Source organism: Hippocampus zosterae, chromosome 19, assembly GCF_025434085.1.
Source record: "Hippocampus zosterae strain Florida chromosome 19, ASM2543408v3, whole genome shotgun sequence".
Lineage (NCBI taxonomy): Eukaryota > Metazoa > Chordata > Actinopteri > Syngnathiformes > Syngnathidae > Hippocampus > Hippocampus zosterae.
The window spans coordinates 6,261,303-6,281,005 of NC_067469.1; the positions used below are offsets into that span (position 1 = coordinate 6,261,303).

General features: G+C 42.4%; 1 protein-coding gene across 2 annotated transcripts; it reads left to right on the forward strand.

The window, feature by feature from the left end:
* The first annotated feature begins 1,352 nt into the window (after positions 1 to 1,352).
* On the forward strand, positions 1,353 to 18,115 carry apobb.1 (apolipoprotein Bb, tandem duplicate 1). Of its 2 annotated transcripts, XM_052053602.1 has the most exons (29): positions 1,353 to 1,442; positions 2,642 to 2,822; positions 4,162 to 4,194; positions 4,276 to 4,388; positions 4,527 to 4,672; positions 4,757 to 4,904; positions 5,021 to 5,173; positions 5,312 to 5,436; positions 5,530 to 5,615; positions 5,707 to 6,151; positions 6,238 to 6,352; positions 6,469 to 6,615; positions 6,703 to 6,914; positions 7,012 to 7,207; positions 7,290 to 7,466; positions 7,549 to 7,752; positions 7,832 to 7,999; positions 8,093 to 8,298; positions 8,387 to 8,563; positions 8,660 to 8,790; positions 8,880 to 9,090; positions 9,172 to 9,344; positions 9,442 to 9,602; positions 9,683 to 9,792; positions 9,874 to 10,247; positions 10,340 to 16,357; positions 16,455 to 16,566; positions 16,652 to 16,838; positions 16,932 to 18,115. In XM_052053602.1, exons 2-29 carry the CDS (start codon positions 2,768 to 2,770, stop codon positions 17,919 to 17,921), a joined length of 11,373 nt encoding a protein of 3,790 aa, XP_051909562.1. In that variant the 5' UTR covers positions 1,353 to 1,442; positions 2,642 to 2,767; the 3' UTR covers positions 17,922 to 18,115. The 2 variants fall into 2 exon arrangements, with proteins under 2 accessions (XP_051909562.1, XP_051909563.1); XM_052053603.1 differs by lacking the exon at positions 1,353 to 1,442 and having other exon boundaries at positions 2,404 to 2,822.
* The last annotated feature ends 1,588 nt before the right edge of the window (positions 18,116 to 19,703 follow it).

Here is a 19,703-nt window from a genome sequence, read left to right on the forward strand (position 1 = left end):
AATAATGAGAAAAAATGTGTGTTTTTACCCATTGTGGTAAGAAAACACACCAACCGAACCCTTATGGCAGAGTTTTTATGATGCAGAATAACGCGTAAGGAACGAAACATAAAATTCATCTTTGGACTATGCACACTAAAGCATGACTAGTTGAAAAAGTTCATGTTAAGGTTTAGCTGGAAGACCAAATGTCATACTGTACACCTGGGAAAGGATAGATTAGGTCAGGGTAAAGTCTTTGGTTGCTGTCATAAACTTGTTGCATTATGGATCAAATTTTCTTTGGAAAAAAAAACTTGACCCTGTGCCCTTTCATGATTTTAATTTTTTTTAAATTCTAGACGAAGCATCTTTATAAGGTCGTCAAGCGTGACTGCTATGCTATAAAGTGGGAAAATCTCTAGCCTGTTTGGCCATACGTGTGATCAGACAAGCCACATAATTCTAAAAAAACCCCAACAACAACAAAAAAAAGTCAGAAATTCTGGAATAAAAACAACAAACACTTTCACTCCCTAATTCATTTTTTTTAAATCAGCTATGCGAGTGAGGACTAGCAGTACAGAAAAAGGCTGGATTTTATTTTATTTTTTTGCTTAAATTAGATCATCTGAACGCAAGAACGTATGCAATACGTAACAACATGATAGCATGCACGCCTTCTATGGAAGGTATATGATAAACTTTGTCCTGTCTTCTTAGATTGTCATTCCTGTTTTATTAGGTTCAAAAAGTGTTATCACTCGCTCCCTGATAAAATAGAAGAACAACATTGCTGCAGGGGGCACTTTGCGATTTATGACACAGCAGATACTGCGTACATGACTCGGTTATGTCTGGACTTTCGGGCCACTGTTTGCCCCCCCTCCAGATTGACCAATCATTTAGTAACCACTCTAAGTATGTCAATTAGGTCACAAAAAGTAGAATCAAGTTGATCAAATATTTTATAATCATTAAAAAATGTAACGTGCAAGAAAAAAATGGTTACAAATGACAGAATTTTCTTTTCATCATCAGCAAAGTAGCACCAAAAATGTTCTTTCATATAGTATTTGAGCTTTCTTGTGATTGGATCACTCAGACAAATCACACACAGTGTAGCTTATCAGGTATTCAAGGATTAACCCCCACCGCCCCAAACCCGCTTTGGATCCAAACCACAAATATGGCAGTCAATACAAACCCACATCTCTAAGTTAAAATTTCCAAATGATGCTGCCACATATGCTTCCACTAAAAATTAGCTTCACGGATAAAGAAAAAAAATTACGCAGTTAAAAAATGTTTATTTATGTTTGCCTGAACAGCAAATAAAGACTTAGAGGAACCTTTGAATATTTGTTGATCAAAGTTCATTCTCCAGCTAGTATTGAATTAGGGGGGGGATCGTTTTCATTTTAGGTTGGTGGCAGTGGAAGCAGCAACACAACAACAACAAGGTACTATTAAAATTGTCATTTTTATTGTACTTGTAATCTACTTGGAATGAGACTGCATTTATAAATGTTGGGTATGAAGCATGTGAGGGAACCTTTTTATTTTTCCCGTTTGGGAAAAAAAAGTATGCTGAGGACCGTTTGAAATATTTTTGAAAAGTATGACGCCTTGATTTATTTGCTTTTGTGGGTTCAATGTTTTTGGCTGTTTTACATTTCTTATGAGGTTCATCTTTATTGATAGCTCAAATGTGCATATGAGGAACTGCCCAAAATCTTCACTTTCATATCCAGTCAATATCATCTCGGTGGCCTGAAAGAAAAGAAAAGAAAAATGGAATGAGAAAAAAAATGGCGCAAACAAATAATCGTCGAAATCCAAACAGCAATCAAAATTTTCAATATTTAATGAGAATAGATGACACCCAAACTAAAGTGTCATTTGCTTTCCGATTCTTCGTTGAATCTTTGCGACAGACCTTCTGGTATGTTTTGACTGTAATTTAGTGAAGCTTACTTTCATGGGTGTGGCCATTTTCAAAATGCGATGATCACAAATAAGTACCGAGTGCAATAAAGGACTGACAAAGACAGATCAACGTTGGAGCTAAACTTTGATTTCAACAGATAGTCCTCTGAAATGACTCACATCGGTGTTTCATTTGATTTCACAATTAACGAAATATTACATCAAGAAAATCGTCCAAATATTCTTTTTTTAACCCTTTCAGTGACAGTTTTAATTTGCATATTTGTGGGGCCCCTTGTTGTTTTCAAAACAAAACAGCACAATACAAAATAAAGGGCCCAAAAAGCCACCTTGCTATGCTTTTAATTTGTATTTAATCAACATTAGAAATTGCTAAACTTGTTTCAATTGAGTCAATAAATTAATCACCGGATTAAAAAAAACGCTTTAAGAAATGGAAGAAAAATTTTCTCTAAGTCAGTCTTGTCGTAGAAACAAGTTAATGGTACAAGATAGCTCCATTTGACTTGGTTGACCCACTTTGGTCTAGCGCAGACATTGAGTTAAAAAAACAAACAAACAACAAAGTAACTTCAACTCTTTGACTTGTCTCGATAGATCAAACATTTGAGTGAGGACCCCGCTGTGTAACGATTTCAGAAAAATCTGTGTTGTAAGCCTTTGCTTTGAGCAACCTTTTCAAACCTTTTCCCTTTGTCCCTCCACACTGCAGATCACAGTGGACTTTGAGCGTTCCTCCCAGTAAGAGCTCTATAAAATCTCCGCAGGGATTTGGACGACTCAGTCTCATCTGAGTACTCGCCAAACGTCCGAAGGAATTGGGCTATACGGGCCCACCATGAGGGACTCCAAGCTCTGCCTTCTGCTGATCCTCGGCGCATCAGCCTTGGCTGGTGAGTATTTCTGACAGTTGTCGTCTTTGGTCGTCCTTTTAAATATACAGTATTGTATTTCATAATATGAATGTTCAATTTCATATTATTTAGGTATGAAGAATAAGCTTACGTTTGCAAATTTTCTATGATCACTGTTGGCTAAAGATCATGCTATTTGAAGTGTCCTCATCCTAAAGAGTCTGTGGATGACCATCTGAATCCGGTTCATTAATTTGGACATTTCACAGAGGAGAAACTTTACCTTTGAGGGCAAAGGAAATTGAAGTTTTCAGATTGTTGCCAGAAAGGATTTTTTTTCCAAGTCAGTCTTCTCCTTTTCTATGATTACATAAAAAAATGCAAGTCAGGGATTTGTCAGACTATTGGAATCTTCATCATTCTTTCTGTTTGTTGAATTCAATATCAGCGTAAAGGTTTGGCTTACATGGCATTGATCAAAGGTGTTCCACAAGGCGCGATAATTGGTCCTGTGATGCTCATTTCTATACAAAAAATGGTTTGACAGAATATTCCTTTTCCAATATCGCAAACACTGCTATTACAATCATGTGATATTCAGAACATTTATACCGCAACAAAACAAATTTCATGGAAGAAAAGGCTGCTAAAATTTGTTTTTGGTAAATCAGTTCTGGATTACGGTGACCCTATCTATCAACATGCCTTTGTTTCGGCATTAAACCCCGGTGTCTGTTTTTCACTCTGCACTTCGAATCGTGATTACTACTCCACCCATCTTTGTACTTTGCTGCCTATCAGAGAGTTGTTTGAACATCCTTATCTGCAGAAATGAGTGATGTCACAAAGTCTTGAAATAATGCATCATCAGCACTTTCATAAAGTACAGGGTGGCCCACTTAAAAGTAGCCCGGATTTTTTTTTAAATTACTCAAAAATGTATAGATGTCAATGGGGGACACTTCCAGCATCTCTTGTAACCTGTAAGTAATAAAAACAGGTTTTGGAAAGACTTGGGTCACTTGTAACATTCACGTAATTAAATACATGTTTTGAAAAAAATTAAAAATATATTTTAATTAAAAAAAAAAATCCGGGCTACTTTTAAGTGGGCCACCCTGTAGTTCCTGAGACTAAAACTGGATCCATTTTATATATACAGGTACTGTATATATAAAATATATACAGTGCCTGTATATAATATATATATAGTCATTTTTTTAATAGCAGAAAAACAACTCATTACACAATACAGTACATTAAAAGAGTCTTTAATTAATCTTATGTCTATGTTCTAAGAGCCACACTAATAGAACATATCTTTGGAGCTATTTCTCTTTTGGCATCAATAAACAATGATACTCTTTCTTGTTCAAAGTTGCACAAGATGGAGATCAGCCACCATGTCTGCGTAAGTTGCCCCGATTGCCGAATAATTTATCACACGACAGCAATGAGCGTCTTACTAAATTGATGTGATTTTCTCCTCAAGTGGCCAAACGGTACAAGACCCTGCACAAGTACGAATACCAATATGTGGCGGAATCTCTGAATGCCATCGACGGAGCCTCATCAGTCAAGAATGGACCCAGGGCAACATGCAAAGTAGGAGCAATCCAGTCTCTTTTCTGATATGTATATATTTATTCCAGATATTACATTTACAACGAGTCAGTTTTAATAAGTTGAATCGCGGTGGAGGTAAACCTATGATATTAATTCGACGTGGGTCATATGTCACAGGTTGAAATCGAAGTTCCGCAGACTTGCAGTTTCATCGTGCGCACAACTGGCTGTGCCCTGAGTGAAGTGGTTGGCTCTGACTCAGATGGCAACCCCACGTTCGGTGCTGCCCCCAGCTCAAATGCCTTTGCTGATGAAATGGAAAGGTACCCCCCAAAATTTTTGAACATTTTAACAAATATGGGGTTGTCCAAAAACAAGCCGGTTAACATATTTTCTCCATCTTGAAGATATCCTCTCAAGGTGGCAGTTGAGGGTGTGTACGATGTGAAACTGTACCCTGAGGAAGGTGAGACAACAACCGCCCTGAACATCAAGAGGGGTATCATCTCAGCCCTGGCTGTGCCTATGATGGAAGAGGACAAGAATAAGAATATGGTACACCTTTTGGCAATCTCCAAAAGCAACAACAATATTCTATTTCCTCGATTAAACTAACAATGCCTTCTATTGTAAAACAAGTACTGAATGCATTTGTTCATTATGCATTTTAGCCAACGGTTCACGGTATGTGCGAGACGTCCTACACCATCAACGCTAGGGAGGACATTGCAACTGACATCAGCCTGGAAAGGGACCTCTCCACATGTGACAGATTTGTCCCAACAAGAGATTATACCAGCCCCTTGGCACTCATCTCTGGCATGGTAAGATAAAAAAAATAAAAAAAATACTAAAGGCATTCAGGAAATGAAACAAGAGAGTTTAGGGCAAGAAAATGCCATTTAAAATTGAACAAAGCACAATGTCCCTTTCATAATGATTATTTCATTTTTCATTTTCAGCAATACCCCCTTTCCAAGCTCGTCAGAAGCTCACAGACCTGTAACTACAAGTTTGACAACGAGAAGAAACACATGACCTCCGGGTCCTGCACAGAGAAGCACATCCTGATCCCATTCTCCCACAAGTAAATCTGAATTTTACCTAATGCCCGCTGTTTCAGTAAAATAGTGCATTTCTGCCTCAGTTCGGATCCTAAAACAGTGCTTCACAATTTCAGGGGTGAATATGGCGTTACGAATGTTGGAAAGCAAGAACTGACCCTGGTGCACGTTTCCACTTCCAACGACAGAATCTTTGATCATGGTAAGTCTACATTTTTTTCATCCTGAGATGTTTTAATTCCCATCTCCAAAGCGGAATCACCGATGACCACGATGCTGCTAATGTGTCACAGGTGATAACGTCAAGAGTCTTCATATGGATACCGTTGAGCACAAGACATACTTCCAGGATAAAGAAGCTTATCTGGATCTGATGAGTGATCTGGTCAATCTGCCTGAGACCGAGGGCGAGAGGAGGGCACACTTCTTCCGTCAGATGGTCACCATGGTCCGCGGAATGAAGACCGAAACTCTGAGCGGTGCCATTCCAGAGGCTCTCGTTATGTCCCGTGTCCTGACTTACCAAGTCCTGGCACAGTGCGGAACTCCAGAGTGCAGCAGTGCCATCATGCAGATCCTTCGGGGCTTCCAAACCACAGATATTGAAGTTGACGCCACCGTTTTTGCATTGGGACTTGTTTCTAATCCTTCTGCCCTGCTGATAAATGACATGCTCGAAATGGTCAAGTACAAGCCCAGCAAGCCCATCATGTACGCCCTGAGCAATGTAGTCAAGAGGTGAGCTTTGTTACCTTTATTCAGGGTATACCATTGACTGTCAAATATAATTCGAAGGCACTAAACCGACATTTCTTCATCTGCAGGTTTTACAAAAGTGAAGGAAAGCTAATTCCTGAGATTCGCTCTGTTGCCGAATACTTGGCTGGTCATTTGGGCGACTGCGCTGGTGATGAAGAAAACACTTTCCTGACTTTGAGGGTATGTCATGTAGCAAATGGCTCGTTTAATGAGTCTTATGGCAACATTAACCCATTATCAAAAGCCCGTTTCTTTATTCTGTACGATAAAACTAACTTTTGTCTGTGTTGGTCTAGGTTATTGGGAACATGGCTCCCGCTGTTGTGCCTGCTAGTCCTGCACTCAGATCTTCAGTGCTCCAGTGTGTGAACCAGCCAGCTGCTTCCCTGGCAGTGCAGCAAGCTGCCATCCAGGTTTACCGGCTGACTCCCATCTCAGATGAGGCACGTGCCAATTTTTTGAGATATTAAAGGATGGTTTGAATAATTCATGATCGTACTTGCTAATTTGATCAATTTCATCTGTCACAGGGAAGAGAGCTTCTCATTCAGGTCCTTTTGGACAGTGCAACCCCACTGCAAAAGAGAATCGCTGCATATCTTGTGGTTATGAAGAACCCGCTGCCAAGTGAGTTGGCACGTTTGGCCGCTGCCCTGCCCACCGAGAAAGATACCCAATTCAAGAGCTTTGTGGTATCCCATATGACCAATATTTTGTCTTCAACTGGGACGAAAACTGAAGAGTGAGTGACAAGCTGCTATGATTTATTTTGTCATTGTCAGGGTACTGTAGAATTAAGACGATTAGAGTTGAAAATGTATCTCTGTTTTCTTGTCAAGACTCAGACAAAAGATTCGCGATGCCATCCAAGACAATGAGATTGGACCCGTCATGAACCCCACCAAATTCTCTCGTAACTACCGGATGGGATCTGTCGAGGGAAATATGATCTTTGAGGGCACCAGCTACCTGCCCAAAGAAGCCATGCTGGAAATGACTCTTAAGGCATTTGGATTTGACATTGACATGATGGAGGTAAATATTCTGAATGATCAAAACACAAACCGCCAGTGTGAGTTTCGATAACACGAATTGGTGACTTGTACGATCATTACAGATTGGTGTTGAGGGTAAAGGATTTGAACCAACGGTTGAAGCACTGTTTGGTGACAATGGATTCTTTCCCGACACTGCCATGAAGACGATGTACTTTGTCTCAGATAACATGCATGCAGTCAAAGAGATTGTACAGAGCTTCCTTCCCGGTTTGAGGAATGCTGAGATGAAGAGACAGGTACTTGAGTCGGCTGCAAAGAACTTGTACTTTGGTTGTGTCAAACAATTCGGTAATACTTCCTCTCGGCATCTGTGTTCAGATCTCTCAGAACTTCATGAAAGAAGTTGGGCAGAATCTCAACGTGCTGATGAGAAAACTGCAGGCCACCAAATCTCCAGAGGCGATGATGTATCTGAGATTGTTCGGAAACGAGCTGGGATATCTGAAGATCAATGAATTGGGAGCTATGACCTACTCTGCTGCCCTGATGTTTGAGAGCATGTTCAAGATGTTCCCTACTAATGTAATGAAAGACAATGTGGCTCAAGGAGCACAGTTTACAAAACATGTTTGAGATCTAAATATGATTTGTATTTGTGCAGCTCTTGAAGGGACTGATGACAAAGGCTGACAACACCATCTTCGCCCACTACATCTTCATGGACAATGACTTTTTCCTGCCGACTGTCACTGGCGTGCCTCTGAAAATTACATTGTCTGGAACCTTCACCCCTGGTGTCAAGGCTGGATTTAAGATGGCCCGCGACATGGTAATTTTTTGCTGAATGTGTTCAACCGTACCAAATGATACTGTACGTATGTCACGTTCTAACGACTGTGCATCTTTTGTGTTTCTCTGACAGAGTGAAGTCGCTTTCATGCCCTCAGCGGGCGTTGAGTTTACAACCCACTTTGGCGCCTACATTCCTGAATATCTCAACTCTGGATTAGAGATGCACTCCAACATCTTCCACGAGAGTGGCCTCCAGGCCAAGATCTCGATGGGACGTGACCACGTCAAACTGACCATCCCTGCTCCAAAAAGCCCAACCAAGCTCATCAAAATGACGTAAGATGCACACAAAAAATGGTGTCGGTGTAACAATGTCAGAAGTGAAATACTTTATTTGAACTCATTCTCTGTGTTTCAAATTTAGAAACACCCTGGTGGCAGTTAATGACCTGAGGGTCGTGACTCTCCCCCCAATGGTGACAAACAAAGTCGATGTCAGTGAATGCACCCCCTTCTTTGCTGGGATGAAATATTGCACTGCTCTTCAGTACATGGATGCTTTCTCTCAGGCACCCTACTTCCCCATCACTGGTGATAGCAAGTGAGATTACACAAAGAACAGCTACATTTTTCGATATAGATTACTGAGCAAAAACGGATTCGTTCATGAAATGATTTTATGCATTTTATTGAATAGATTTGCACTGGAGCTCCATCCTACAGGCGAAGTCACTGAGTACACTGCCACTCTTGCCTATGAGCTGCTGAAAGAGGGAGACGAGGGCAAGCATAAAATCGACTCTGTGAAGTTTGTTCTGAGAGCTGAAGGTACATCACACTCAAGACCATAGCACGCTACTTGACGTGGCTCTGAAATTCACTGGAGTGACATTATGGAATTGGTCGGACCAAAACAGGCGCCGAGCCCACAGAAGCCAGAGCCATCATGAAATACAACAGAAGGAAGCACACGGTCACAGCTGATATCCAGATTCCCAACTATGATGTGGAAGCAGGATTGAGACTGGGTGTTGTTGATGGCAATACCAGAGGCAAAGGAACCCATTCCATCTATTTGGATCTTCTGAACAAAAAAATCCCTCAGCTTTCCCTCATTGGTCGAGCCAAGTAAGAAATCAAGTGTCTCGTGGAGGAACAAAGATGTCATACGATGTCTATTCGCCTCTGACTCGCTGGTATTTCTTTCAGTCTTGAGGTGATGAAGAAAGGTATGCTTCAAATTCAGCTCAAGGTCCCCACACTTAAGGTTGACGCCTCAGTCACAGCTGACATGAAGCGAGAGGAAGAATTGGAATTGAAACTGAAGAGTGAAGTGAAGGTCATGGATGCTGTGTCCAAGCAGGAGATTGCAATGAAATATGGTAATATATGTTTCTTCTGGTTTCTTCCTTATCAAAAACAATCAACAGTAATACTGTAGCTCATCTGAAACTGTTTGCATTTTTGCCCGTTATTTAGACGACAACAAGGTTGAGGTTGGGTTCAAATCTGACATGAACACTGACGTCACCTTTGGCCCATTCACGGATTTGTTTGAGAAGTACACCCAAGACCTTCTTGACACAAAGGTGGGACAGACCGACATGAAGATCTCTCACATCTTTAAGAAGTTTGGAGAGGTATGAGATCCAACAATTTTTGCAAATGGGATTTTATTCGTGTTGAAGTAGAACAACTTCGATGGCTGTCTGTCTCTTAGGCGGCAAACAACTACATGGAGAAGTATGGTGCTGAGATCCCTTACCTCCAGAACTTCAGAGTTCCAAATATGCCCGAAATTTCCCTGCCAGAGACACTGTTCCTGAACACGTATGTTGGAAATGAGCCACATGAATGTGTGATTGGGTGCTTCCAAAACATTTCTAAATTGAACCTTTGTACTTTTTCCAGTGAAACAAAGGCTGTGTACTACTTCAACAAAGAGCGCTTCACCCTCGCCATTCCAGTCCCTCTTGGAGGAAAGTCAACAAAGGAGCTCAACTTCCCGCCGGCTTTAACAACACCTCACCTGTCTCTGCCCGAGTTTGGACTGGAGATCGTCTCCATGGAGATTCCAATCCCGGAGGTTTTTGTCCCTGAGAGGCTCACTTTGACTATTCCTCTGTTTGGCAAAGCTGAAGTTTCAACACAGATGAAGAGCAACCTCTATGACTTTGAGACCTCAATCGCAGCCGGCAAGGATGTTATGGAAGCTCCAAGTTACTCTGCCAAGTTTGATGCCAAAGGAACCTCTCAGTTTGAAATCCTCTCATTCAAGATCGAAGGTATTTTTTTTAACTTCTAACTATTATAGATTAACTGAGTCTTAAACAAGGCTGTAACGACTTTGAGTTTAATTTTCGTTTCTTTCGTTTAGGCTCTGGACTGTTGACCACCACTGACTCACTGAAGGCCCAGATGAAAGGCTCTTTGTCCCACAAGTTTCTTGAAGCCAGTGTCAGTTTTGTTGAGGATGCAACCATCACTGACAAAATTAACGTTCACTCCCATAGCAAGATTGAGGCCACAAGTCCATTTAGCCTCAACGTCGACATCGATCACAACTCTCTGACTGGAATCAACGCTGAGAAAATCTCTGTTGATAGCAGCTTTAAGGGAACGTTCAAGGCCGGACCCCTCTCTGCCAAGACTGTTTCAAATCAGACGTTCTACGTTATTCCATTCAAACCAAATGCAAAGTTCGATTCTTTGCTTGAATTGGAATCAACAATCGTTCAAGCTAAAAACAGAATCACCGCAAGCTTTGTGGATGGTGACCTCCTGGTTGTTTCGAACACCAATGCCTTTGAAGACACCTTGACACATTCCGCTGAGTTTTCTTTCACAGACAGCAGAGCCTCACTGAAGTGCCATTCAAGCGCCCGTGCTCTTGGTATGAAAATCCACCACAAAGCTGAAGCCTCGGCTGGAGCAGGAAAAATTGCTCTGAGAGTGGAAACGAACGCCGACCACCGAGAAGATCTGATCTACTCACTGCTCACTTCCTCTCTTGATGTCAATGGTCTGACTGTAAACAGCGATGCCAACATTAAGCTTCTGAAGAACACGGCCATGCACAAAGCCACCCTGAGAATGGACAAGAATGGTTTGGTCACAAGTGGAACAAACACGCTTCGGAGCCCACTGTCTCTGGACAACACCTTTAACGTTGGGCTGGACACTACGAAAGCAACTCTGTCCTTCAATAACAAGGCTGCATTGTTTGACCTCAACTTTGATAATGGCAATGATCTGACGCTAACACTTTCTAGCCTTATCTTGAACTCTAAGGCTAAAGCCCAGGCTAGTGAGTATGCCTCTTATACTCACGATGTTGCCATTAACCTGACACCCTACACCGCATCTGCCAAGGTCAACAACAACCTGAAGCTTCTCGCCGCTAATATCATCAATGATGCCCAGTTGCTGGCCGGCTCCTACAAAATTGACCTGACCGGAAGTCTGAAAACTACCTATGATAAATCAGAGATCAAGCACAGCTATCAGATTAACTATGCTGACATGACTGCCATCGCAAAGTGCAGCACAATTGGAAATCTTTTTGGAACCTACATGAGCCACACCTCAGATCTTGAGATTATCGGTCTTGCTGCCAAGTTCACCAATGACGCTCGCTTTAACTCGCAGCTTCTGCGTTTTGACCACAACATCCGTTCCAGCATTGTTCCTTTCGATTTCAACCTCGATGCCATCTTCAATGCTGATGGAGACATGGCGTTGTACGGAAAGCACAGTGCACAGCTCTACGGCAAGTTCCTCCTGCGAGCGCAACCCTTGGCTTTTGCTACCTCACATGAATGCCGAGCCTCAGTGAGCCAGGTGCTAGACAATGGACTTTCCCTCGAGACCACATTGGACAATAAGATGGACGCCGGTCTTTCTATGAATGAACAGAAGGCCATTGTTAGTCTGAAGTCGAAAATCAACAATCACGCCTTTAACCAAGACTTGAGCGTTTACAACACCGCCGAGGGAACTGGCATGAGCATTTCCGCTAACATCCTCACAAACATCATCAACGCAGAATCCACAGACAACCAGGAATTTGGTATCTCAGGCTTCCTCAAGTATGACAAGAACACAAACTGTCACATCATTCAGTTCCCTCTGCTGGAAAACGTGCCTGTCTTCTTGGAAGGTATCAAGGATGCTCTTGTCGGTGTTGCAGAACTTGTTCGCGACTACATCAAGAATGAGCAGATCGGAGAAAAACTTGAAGCTCTTCCTCAGCGTGTGAGTGAGTTTGTTGCCCAACTTAACATTGAAGGCAAAGTAATTCAGTTGAAGGAGTACATCAGTGACCTTACCCCCAAAACTCTGATTTCCATGGAGGATGTGGATGCTGCTTTCAGAAACCTTAAGGTTCACGCTGAGAAAATGATCACTGAGGTCACCTTTTACATTCAACACTATTTTGCCATGATGGAGAAGATTATTGTTGATGGCAGCCTGCCTGAAACTGTGGCATCACAGATCCAGGAACTGCTAAATGCCATTAATGAAAAGTATGACATCAAGGGAATGGTCCTGTATCTTATCGAGACTGTGAAGACGTTGATCCAGCAGATCGACTTGGAAAAATTGAGAGGCACTAGTGTGGCATTCCTGAATAATATTGAGAAGGAATACCAAATTGTGTCTAATCTGAAGGATTGCCTGAATATCATGAAGCAGTCCGTTGACAATTTCGATCTTGTCAAATTTGTTGCTGAACTGAAGGACATCATTAAAGATATTGACATTAGCGGTTCCGTCAAGGTTTTAACGAGTCAGATCCCAATCGAGCTATTCAATGAGATGATGGAGTATATCCAGGAATTGATCCAGGATCTCAAGGTCTTTGACAAAATCAACGCATTGTCTTCCAAGATAAGGGACTTCATTGTCAAGCTTGAAGCGGACAAAAAGATCCAAGTCATCTTTGAAAAACTTGTGGAGGTCATCAAGCAGTTTAGAATTGAGGAAACCCTCAACACTGTTGCCCGAATGGTCAAGGATGCAAACATCCCTGCAAAATGCCAGCAATTCTTCAAGGTCGTCATTGACTACATGCAATCTACTGAAGTTAAGGATATGATTCAAGACCTGAAGTCCTTCGCTGAGTCTATCATGCAGAAGATTACATCACTGGATTATAAGGCATTTGTGGATAAGGTTAATAAAATCACTGGACGCTGCACAACATATGTTCATGATCTAATCAGGGCTCTGGAAATTCCCAAGAAACTAGAAGCAGCAAAGGATTTCGCCAGCGTTGTCTTGACCTCTGCTAAAGGCTTTTCGGATCGTCTGAGAAAAATCAGAGTTGCAGAAATTGTTACATCTGTAAAGGAACTGATGGACCAGGCTATATTTGAAGATATCAGGAGGGTCTTTGAAGAAATCAAAAAAGAAGTTACAAATATCGACTTCAGTGCTGAGCTTGACTCATACGTCACGGTAATGAGGAACTACTACAAGACAGTTCTGGAGATTGCCACTGATATTTGCCAAAGTGTGATAGATGGAATCAGGTCAGTGTTCCCTGAACAAAAGATCATCGGTGAGCTTCAGCAAATCTACGACGCGCTGACAAGCGAACTGACGAAGTATGAGGTGACTATTCCATCCTTCACCGTTCCGCTCACTGACCTTGTGGTTCCCTCCGTGAAGTTCAACATGGATAAACTTCAGCAGGTTGACATCCCCACACAGCTGGACATTCCTGAGTTCACCATTCTGGGCTTCCATACGATCAAAGCCACCACCGTTTCCTTTGATGACATCAAGCAGAGAATCCTCCAAGTTATTGATTTCATCTTGAATTATGACTTCAAAATAATTGATATTGATGCTTTCTTCGGAGACCTCAAGATGAACTACTTGCCTTCCATGCCTGAGATAAACCTCTCAGAAATTACCCTTCCTGAGATCTCCTTCCCGACTCTCCCACACTTCCCTGTCGATAAGCTTGTTAAGTCTCTTTCACTTCCTGAGATTGAACTTCCAAAGATCCCAAGTGACATTATTGTCCCTTGCTTTGGCAAACTCTCTGCCGAGATCCGGTTTAATACTCCCATCTACACCGTGAAGACATCTGCCGAACTCCAAAACGCTACCGAAAAAGTCATGACACCCCAATTCAAAGCCATGATCAGTTCCCAAGGCACATCTCCCAGCTTTGAAATCCTGAATTACAAAGTCGACTCAACTGCTCAGATTGCTCTTCCTAAAATGAGCCGCGTTGTGCTCGCAGAGACCCTCAAGATCAACCATCTTGCTCTCGTTGTCGACCACCTAGCCTCTCTATCTCTCTATGGTCTCTCCGGCCAGGCACAAGCAAAGACTGCAGTGAAAGTGAACACTCCAATTTACAACGCTGATGTCACGAACCACGTTTTCGTTGCAATGGAAGAGGGAATGGCTGCTTCTCTCGAGACTAACTACAAACATCTTGTCGACCTTCCAATCGTCAGTGTCAAAAGTGATGCCATCGTGACCCAGAAAGCAATCGTCCGTCAAGACGGTTACGCCCTCACTTTGACTGTTGACAATGTCGGCAAGTCTGTTGCTCAGGAGAGCAACCACAACAGCACCCTCTATTTGTCACTCAGTCCAAGCCTTGTCACGCTGACTTTCTCCGGCAACACAGACTTACAAACAGCGACGATGAAACAGCAAGTAACAGCCGAGGCGAGCCCTTATGTCTACAAATTCAATTTGCTCAGTAACATGAAGGCGCCAATCGTGAAGAGCAGTGTGGTTTCCGCCTCTGGAAATGTCAACTTCATGACCATGAAGGCTGATCTTAAAGCAAACCATGACACAGAACTGACTGGAGTGATCAGGGGACTCCTTTCCAATGGAATGAACATTGTTGCCTCTCCCGACGAGTTAGTTGCTGACTTCCAAAACAAAATCAATAGCAGGGTTACAATCTTTGGAGCACCTACTGCTAAGATTGATTTGCGCAACGATTATTCGGCCGCTCTGACACCCAACAACCAGAAGCTGAACACAATTTACACCGCTCGTCTTAATCAGGCTGTAATGACTTCCAACCTCACTGTGGACAACAACAGAAATGAGGCCGGCGCCTTTATCGCGATGGATGGTAATGTCAATCTTGACTTCCTCAACAACCCCATCAGCGTTCCTGCCATCCAAATCCCCTTTGTCGACATGCGCACACCAGCAATAAAGGATGTGAATTTATATAAACTGATGGGACTGAAGCACCTGATGATTTCGCCAAAGCAAAACGTGGATCTGGATGCCAAAATTGTTTATCAGAAAAAGAAGGCCGCTCCCATTGCGGTGATCATGAGCCTGATCGAGATCCCCCCTGTGGGTGACCTGATTACAGAGTTGTCCTTCAAGTCTTCTGTTATCAGTGTGAATGTCAACACTGGACTGAATGCAGCAGATGATCTTGTATTCCGTCTGGGAGCTACGACGACCTCAGTGTTTGAGGGCTTAAAGGCTAAACTTGATGGCACCGCCAGCCTGACCAGCAAAAGAGGAATCAAGCTGGCCAATTCCTTGTCCCTAGAAAATCGGCACATTGAAGGCACCCACGACAGCACCTTCAGTGTGAGTAGTGAGACTCTGGAAGCCGCTACCTCCGTGGCCTCTGTTGCACGAATTTCTCTGCCTATACTGAGCTTGGAATTGAACCAGCGTCTGGTTGGGGACACCAAATCCAAAACCAAGGCTCACTCCACTGTGAACATTAAGGGCAATTACAACATTCCAGTGGTCAAGGCTGTTGGAAAAGCAAACACCGATTGGAGCCTGAAGCTGGAGAGAACCAGTGACGACATTTCCATTGAGACAGCCATGAAGGCAAACGTGGATGGCAAAGTCCTTGATGACTATATCGTCCTTGGAGTCCTGGACAGTGACGTGAATCTGTTCTTGAATAACGGCCTGCGTTCCACCTCCAAGGTCATTGCTGATGTCAAGCTGAACCACGGCACCACCAAAGTGATCAACTTCGATTTAAATGACAGCATGTCTTTGCAAGCCTCCCTCAGTCGTATGTACGCCACGCTGAAGCATTTGAGTAACAATGAGCTCAACCTGTTTACTTTCAACACCAACGGGAAACATTTTGCCCAAGCGACCGTTGATATTGCACCAGTCTCTTCCTTGACTGCTGATATTGAGATTAATCTGTCACAACCAAGCACCCTGGGGGATTTCACCATCTCGGAGAAAACAGTGGTCGATGTAACGGTCGCCAAACAGAAGATCTCCACCAACGGCAAGTTCATCAGCCCACTGTACACCTCAAATTTTGATGCGCTCTTGGAGGGAAACGCTCCAGTTTTCAAAGGCACACTTAAATCCTCCGCCACCTCCACTTTCGTCATCTTGGATTATGACATGGATGGTGAGTTCATGATATTCCTTCAGTATTATTAATTATATGTATTCTACTGCAATATTTTCAAGTACTGAATGAAACAAAACCTTTTTTTACCCAACAGCTTCTTCAACGGTAAACTTTGAGAATGCCGCTTTGAACGTGATTAACAAACTCGTCCTGAAACATGCCGACCTCAACATGGATGCCAACCATGTCATTGACCAAAGCACGAGGTAAGATTATCTCTTTCTTTGCATACTGTACTTCTTTCTCCTTCAATCACAGGACCGCAATGTATTTCAAAATCTCTTTTTTCAGTGTTTCTCGCCAGACCCTCAACGTGGACATCACCAGCCCAACTTTCACTGATGTCAACCTTCGCTACGCCGCTCGCAGAGATGTTCTTAGTGCTTCACTATCTGCTCCATCTATTGGCTTCCTGGGATTGCAGTTGAATGGCAGGGTCCCATCTCAATTGAGCGGAAGAGTCTACGGTCGTTATCCTGTGAGTTGAGTAACCTGACGCTTTTGCTAATGGAATTGGTTTTTGCTCAGTCTTGCATAACAGTTCTTTTTTTGGGATTTATTTTTTTAACAGTCTGCTCCAGAGGCTGATGTCGACATCTTCGTCATAAAATCCTCTTCTAAGAACGCAAATAGGATGAACCTCCAGATTACCTACAACACAGAGGCACCCAAAATCATTCTCTCGGAATTGAAACAGCGAGTCCCTTCCATCGTCTCTGCTTTCACTGAGTTTCTTCGCAAGTATCAGATCACAAGCAACATGGACAAGTTGAAGAATGTCGTCGTTACCCGCATCGGTGATGTCTATAACGCCGCCATAAACTACGATGTCCAGATGAGCCAGCTGTCAATCTTCTTCAGAAACACCATTGTCCAATACCAGCAAAACCTCCAGGTTATCGTGGATGCTATCGTTAAACTCCTGAGGGAGACCAAGTTCCAACTTCCAGGGTCTGATGAAATGACCACCCTTCCTGAGGTCCTGAAGAAAATGACCGACAGTATTGCCACGACTCTGGACAAAAACACCAAGATTATGTATCAGTCCATGGAGATCTACTATAACTCATTTGTGGAGAAAATCAGCACCATGAAAGTCTCCATGCCAGTTGGTGATGCGGTTACCGTTGGCCAGATCTTTCAAAACATGAAAACATACGTACGGGACATCATGAATGGACTAGTGGCCTTTGTGAAGAATATGGAGAGTCTTGACACAGCGCTGGTGAAAATGAGTGAGACCATGAGTGCCGTCGTTGGTAAAACTCAGCAGTTTGTTGACTCGATCAAGTCTGACTATTTAGATCAAGCGTTCCTCCGAATCAATGACATCTACCGCAATATTGTGACGCTCATCAAGGTTATCGTTGACAAGATCTCTGCCCTTGATACGGAGCAGCTCAACAATGCGTATGCTTCCATCATCGACATGTTCATCCAGGGAGTTGATCAGGCCAACGCGACTCTTTCCGGGTGGCTGACGGAAGCTTCACCTGAGGCTCGGGTGAAACTCACAAATGGAAGGCTTGAAATTGACCTCCCTTTTGCATTTCAACAATGACGAACAAACCAAGGTCTGAATTAGCAGAAAACAATCCCGCCTCTTTGGAAGGAGTTTTGCCACTTAGATTGCTTAGCCATATTTATGACAAAGGTATAACAGTTTTAAATGATCTTGTTTCATCTGTTGTGCATGTAACCTTTTACGTACTCACGGGATAAATGACATTTGTCAATAAAGTATCTGAAAGTGAACCATCCGAGTTCAATGTTTTGTCTGCAGTGCCTATCAAACAAAACCATTACATTGATTGCGCGTTATATCCGGAGCGCAACACGTACCTCGTCGCAACATGACATATCGGCACGAGAGCCGTTTCTAAAATCCTTGGCTTCATTCAAAGTTGTAGTTTGATTTTGAATGAGCGCTTGAAGCCTACTACACTAGTTTCCCCCGACGCATTCAAATGAGATCCTTGCGAAGAATCACCTGACAGTTCAGTTTGTATTGAGATTAGAATTGAGCATTGAAACCACACTCTCAAACAGGTATTCTTATATATATTTAAAAAAAACATTTACATAACTGTTTCCAAATAAAACATCAGAAATGTTAATAGCCATATTAATGCGAAATGACATTTACTTAATCCTTCATATTTTCAAGCGAGCCATTCCATAAGTGGGAGAAAAGTGATGACAATTGTTATGAGCCCAGGCTGAAAAACAGGATTGACAGTTTATGACATTGCCCTTTGCGGGGTGCAAAGTCATATTCTTTTCACAGGTTTCAATCAAAGCCATAGCATGCAAGTCCGCAAGCTTGTTTGCGATAAATTACATTGCCGTATCATATTCAGTTAGACTTGTCTTCCTCTGTCTAATGAGGTTATCTTGCGCGCAACGCTCTCACACAATCCTGCTCAAACAGCCTTTACTGGCTTTTCTAAATAGGGGAGAGGTGAATCATCAGCGTATGGATTGACAGGTTGAGTCACTTTTGGCTCGACGCAACAAACGCTCACTCACCCACATGCTTAGTCATCACTGGGATTAAAAGTTGGCCATGGCAACGTAGCACGACACAAAAACCGAATATAAGAAACAAGAAAAAAAAAAGATCCAATTAGAAGATGCGGTGATGAACTCACTTAAGAATACATCTCTAATTGCGGTTGGAGTTTGTCATGCACAGCCTTATACGAAGACATCTCAACCAAAAGACTTGAAAAAATATTCTCAGTAAAGTGACGAGTATAACCATAACAGCATGTGTTTATTGTTAAAATAATAATTCGATCAATTCCGAACTGAACCGTCGTAGATGGTAGCAGATGTCTCAAAACATGTGACATGACCCGGAAAAAGAATTTCTAGAGATCAATATGCAGAACTGTATATGTATACAAATAGTGATGACATTCATGATATGTTCCCGAAATCAGAAACAAGAGTCGATGAATTTTAAATGTTGCTGTAAAACAATACGTCATCTGAGTCAACTTTTCTTCAGCAGTATGATTTATATTAAAGATCAAAGGTTATCTCGTGGAAGTTTTCAAACGATAATTCTCGAAGTATGGTACTAGCATCACGAGTGGTACGCAGGATCCCTCTAGTGGTACATGAAAGAATTACTGCCTGAGTACAGTTCGGTTGTATTTAAGATTTTCGGGCCGCCAAGAACTGTTTGTTTCGAAAATGTATCCAGTTTAGGTACAATTCCTTTTTACGTGTGGTGAATTTGAATGAAATCGTTTTAGATACGGTTATGGACAGTTCAAGCTTTTATTAGTGGAAAAAGACTGTTTGCTGTTTCACACCGACCACCCCCACCCAGCGC

Bases quoted from the DNA above. Each gene is read 5' to 3' on its own strand.
- apobb.1 (XM_052053602.1), top strand. From the start codon at position 2,768: ATGAGGGACTCCAAGCTCTGCCTTCTGCTGATCCTCGGCGCATCAGCC. The intron at 2,823-4,161 runs GTGAGTATTTCT...TCTTGTTCAAAG, and splicing joins CGGCGCATCAGCCTTGGCTG to TTGCACAAGATGGAGATCAG. The intron at 5,616-5,706 runs GTAAGTCTACAT...AATGTGTCACAG, and splicing joins CGACAGAATCTTTGATCATG to GTGATAACGTCAAGAGTCTT.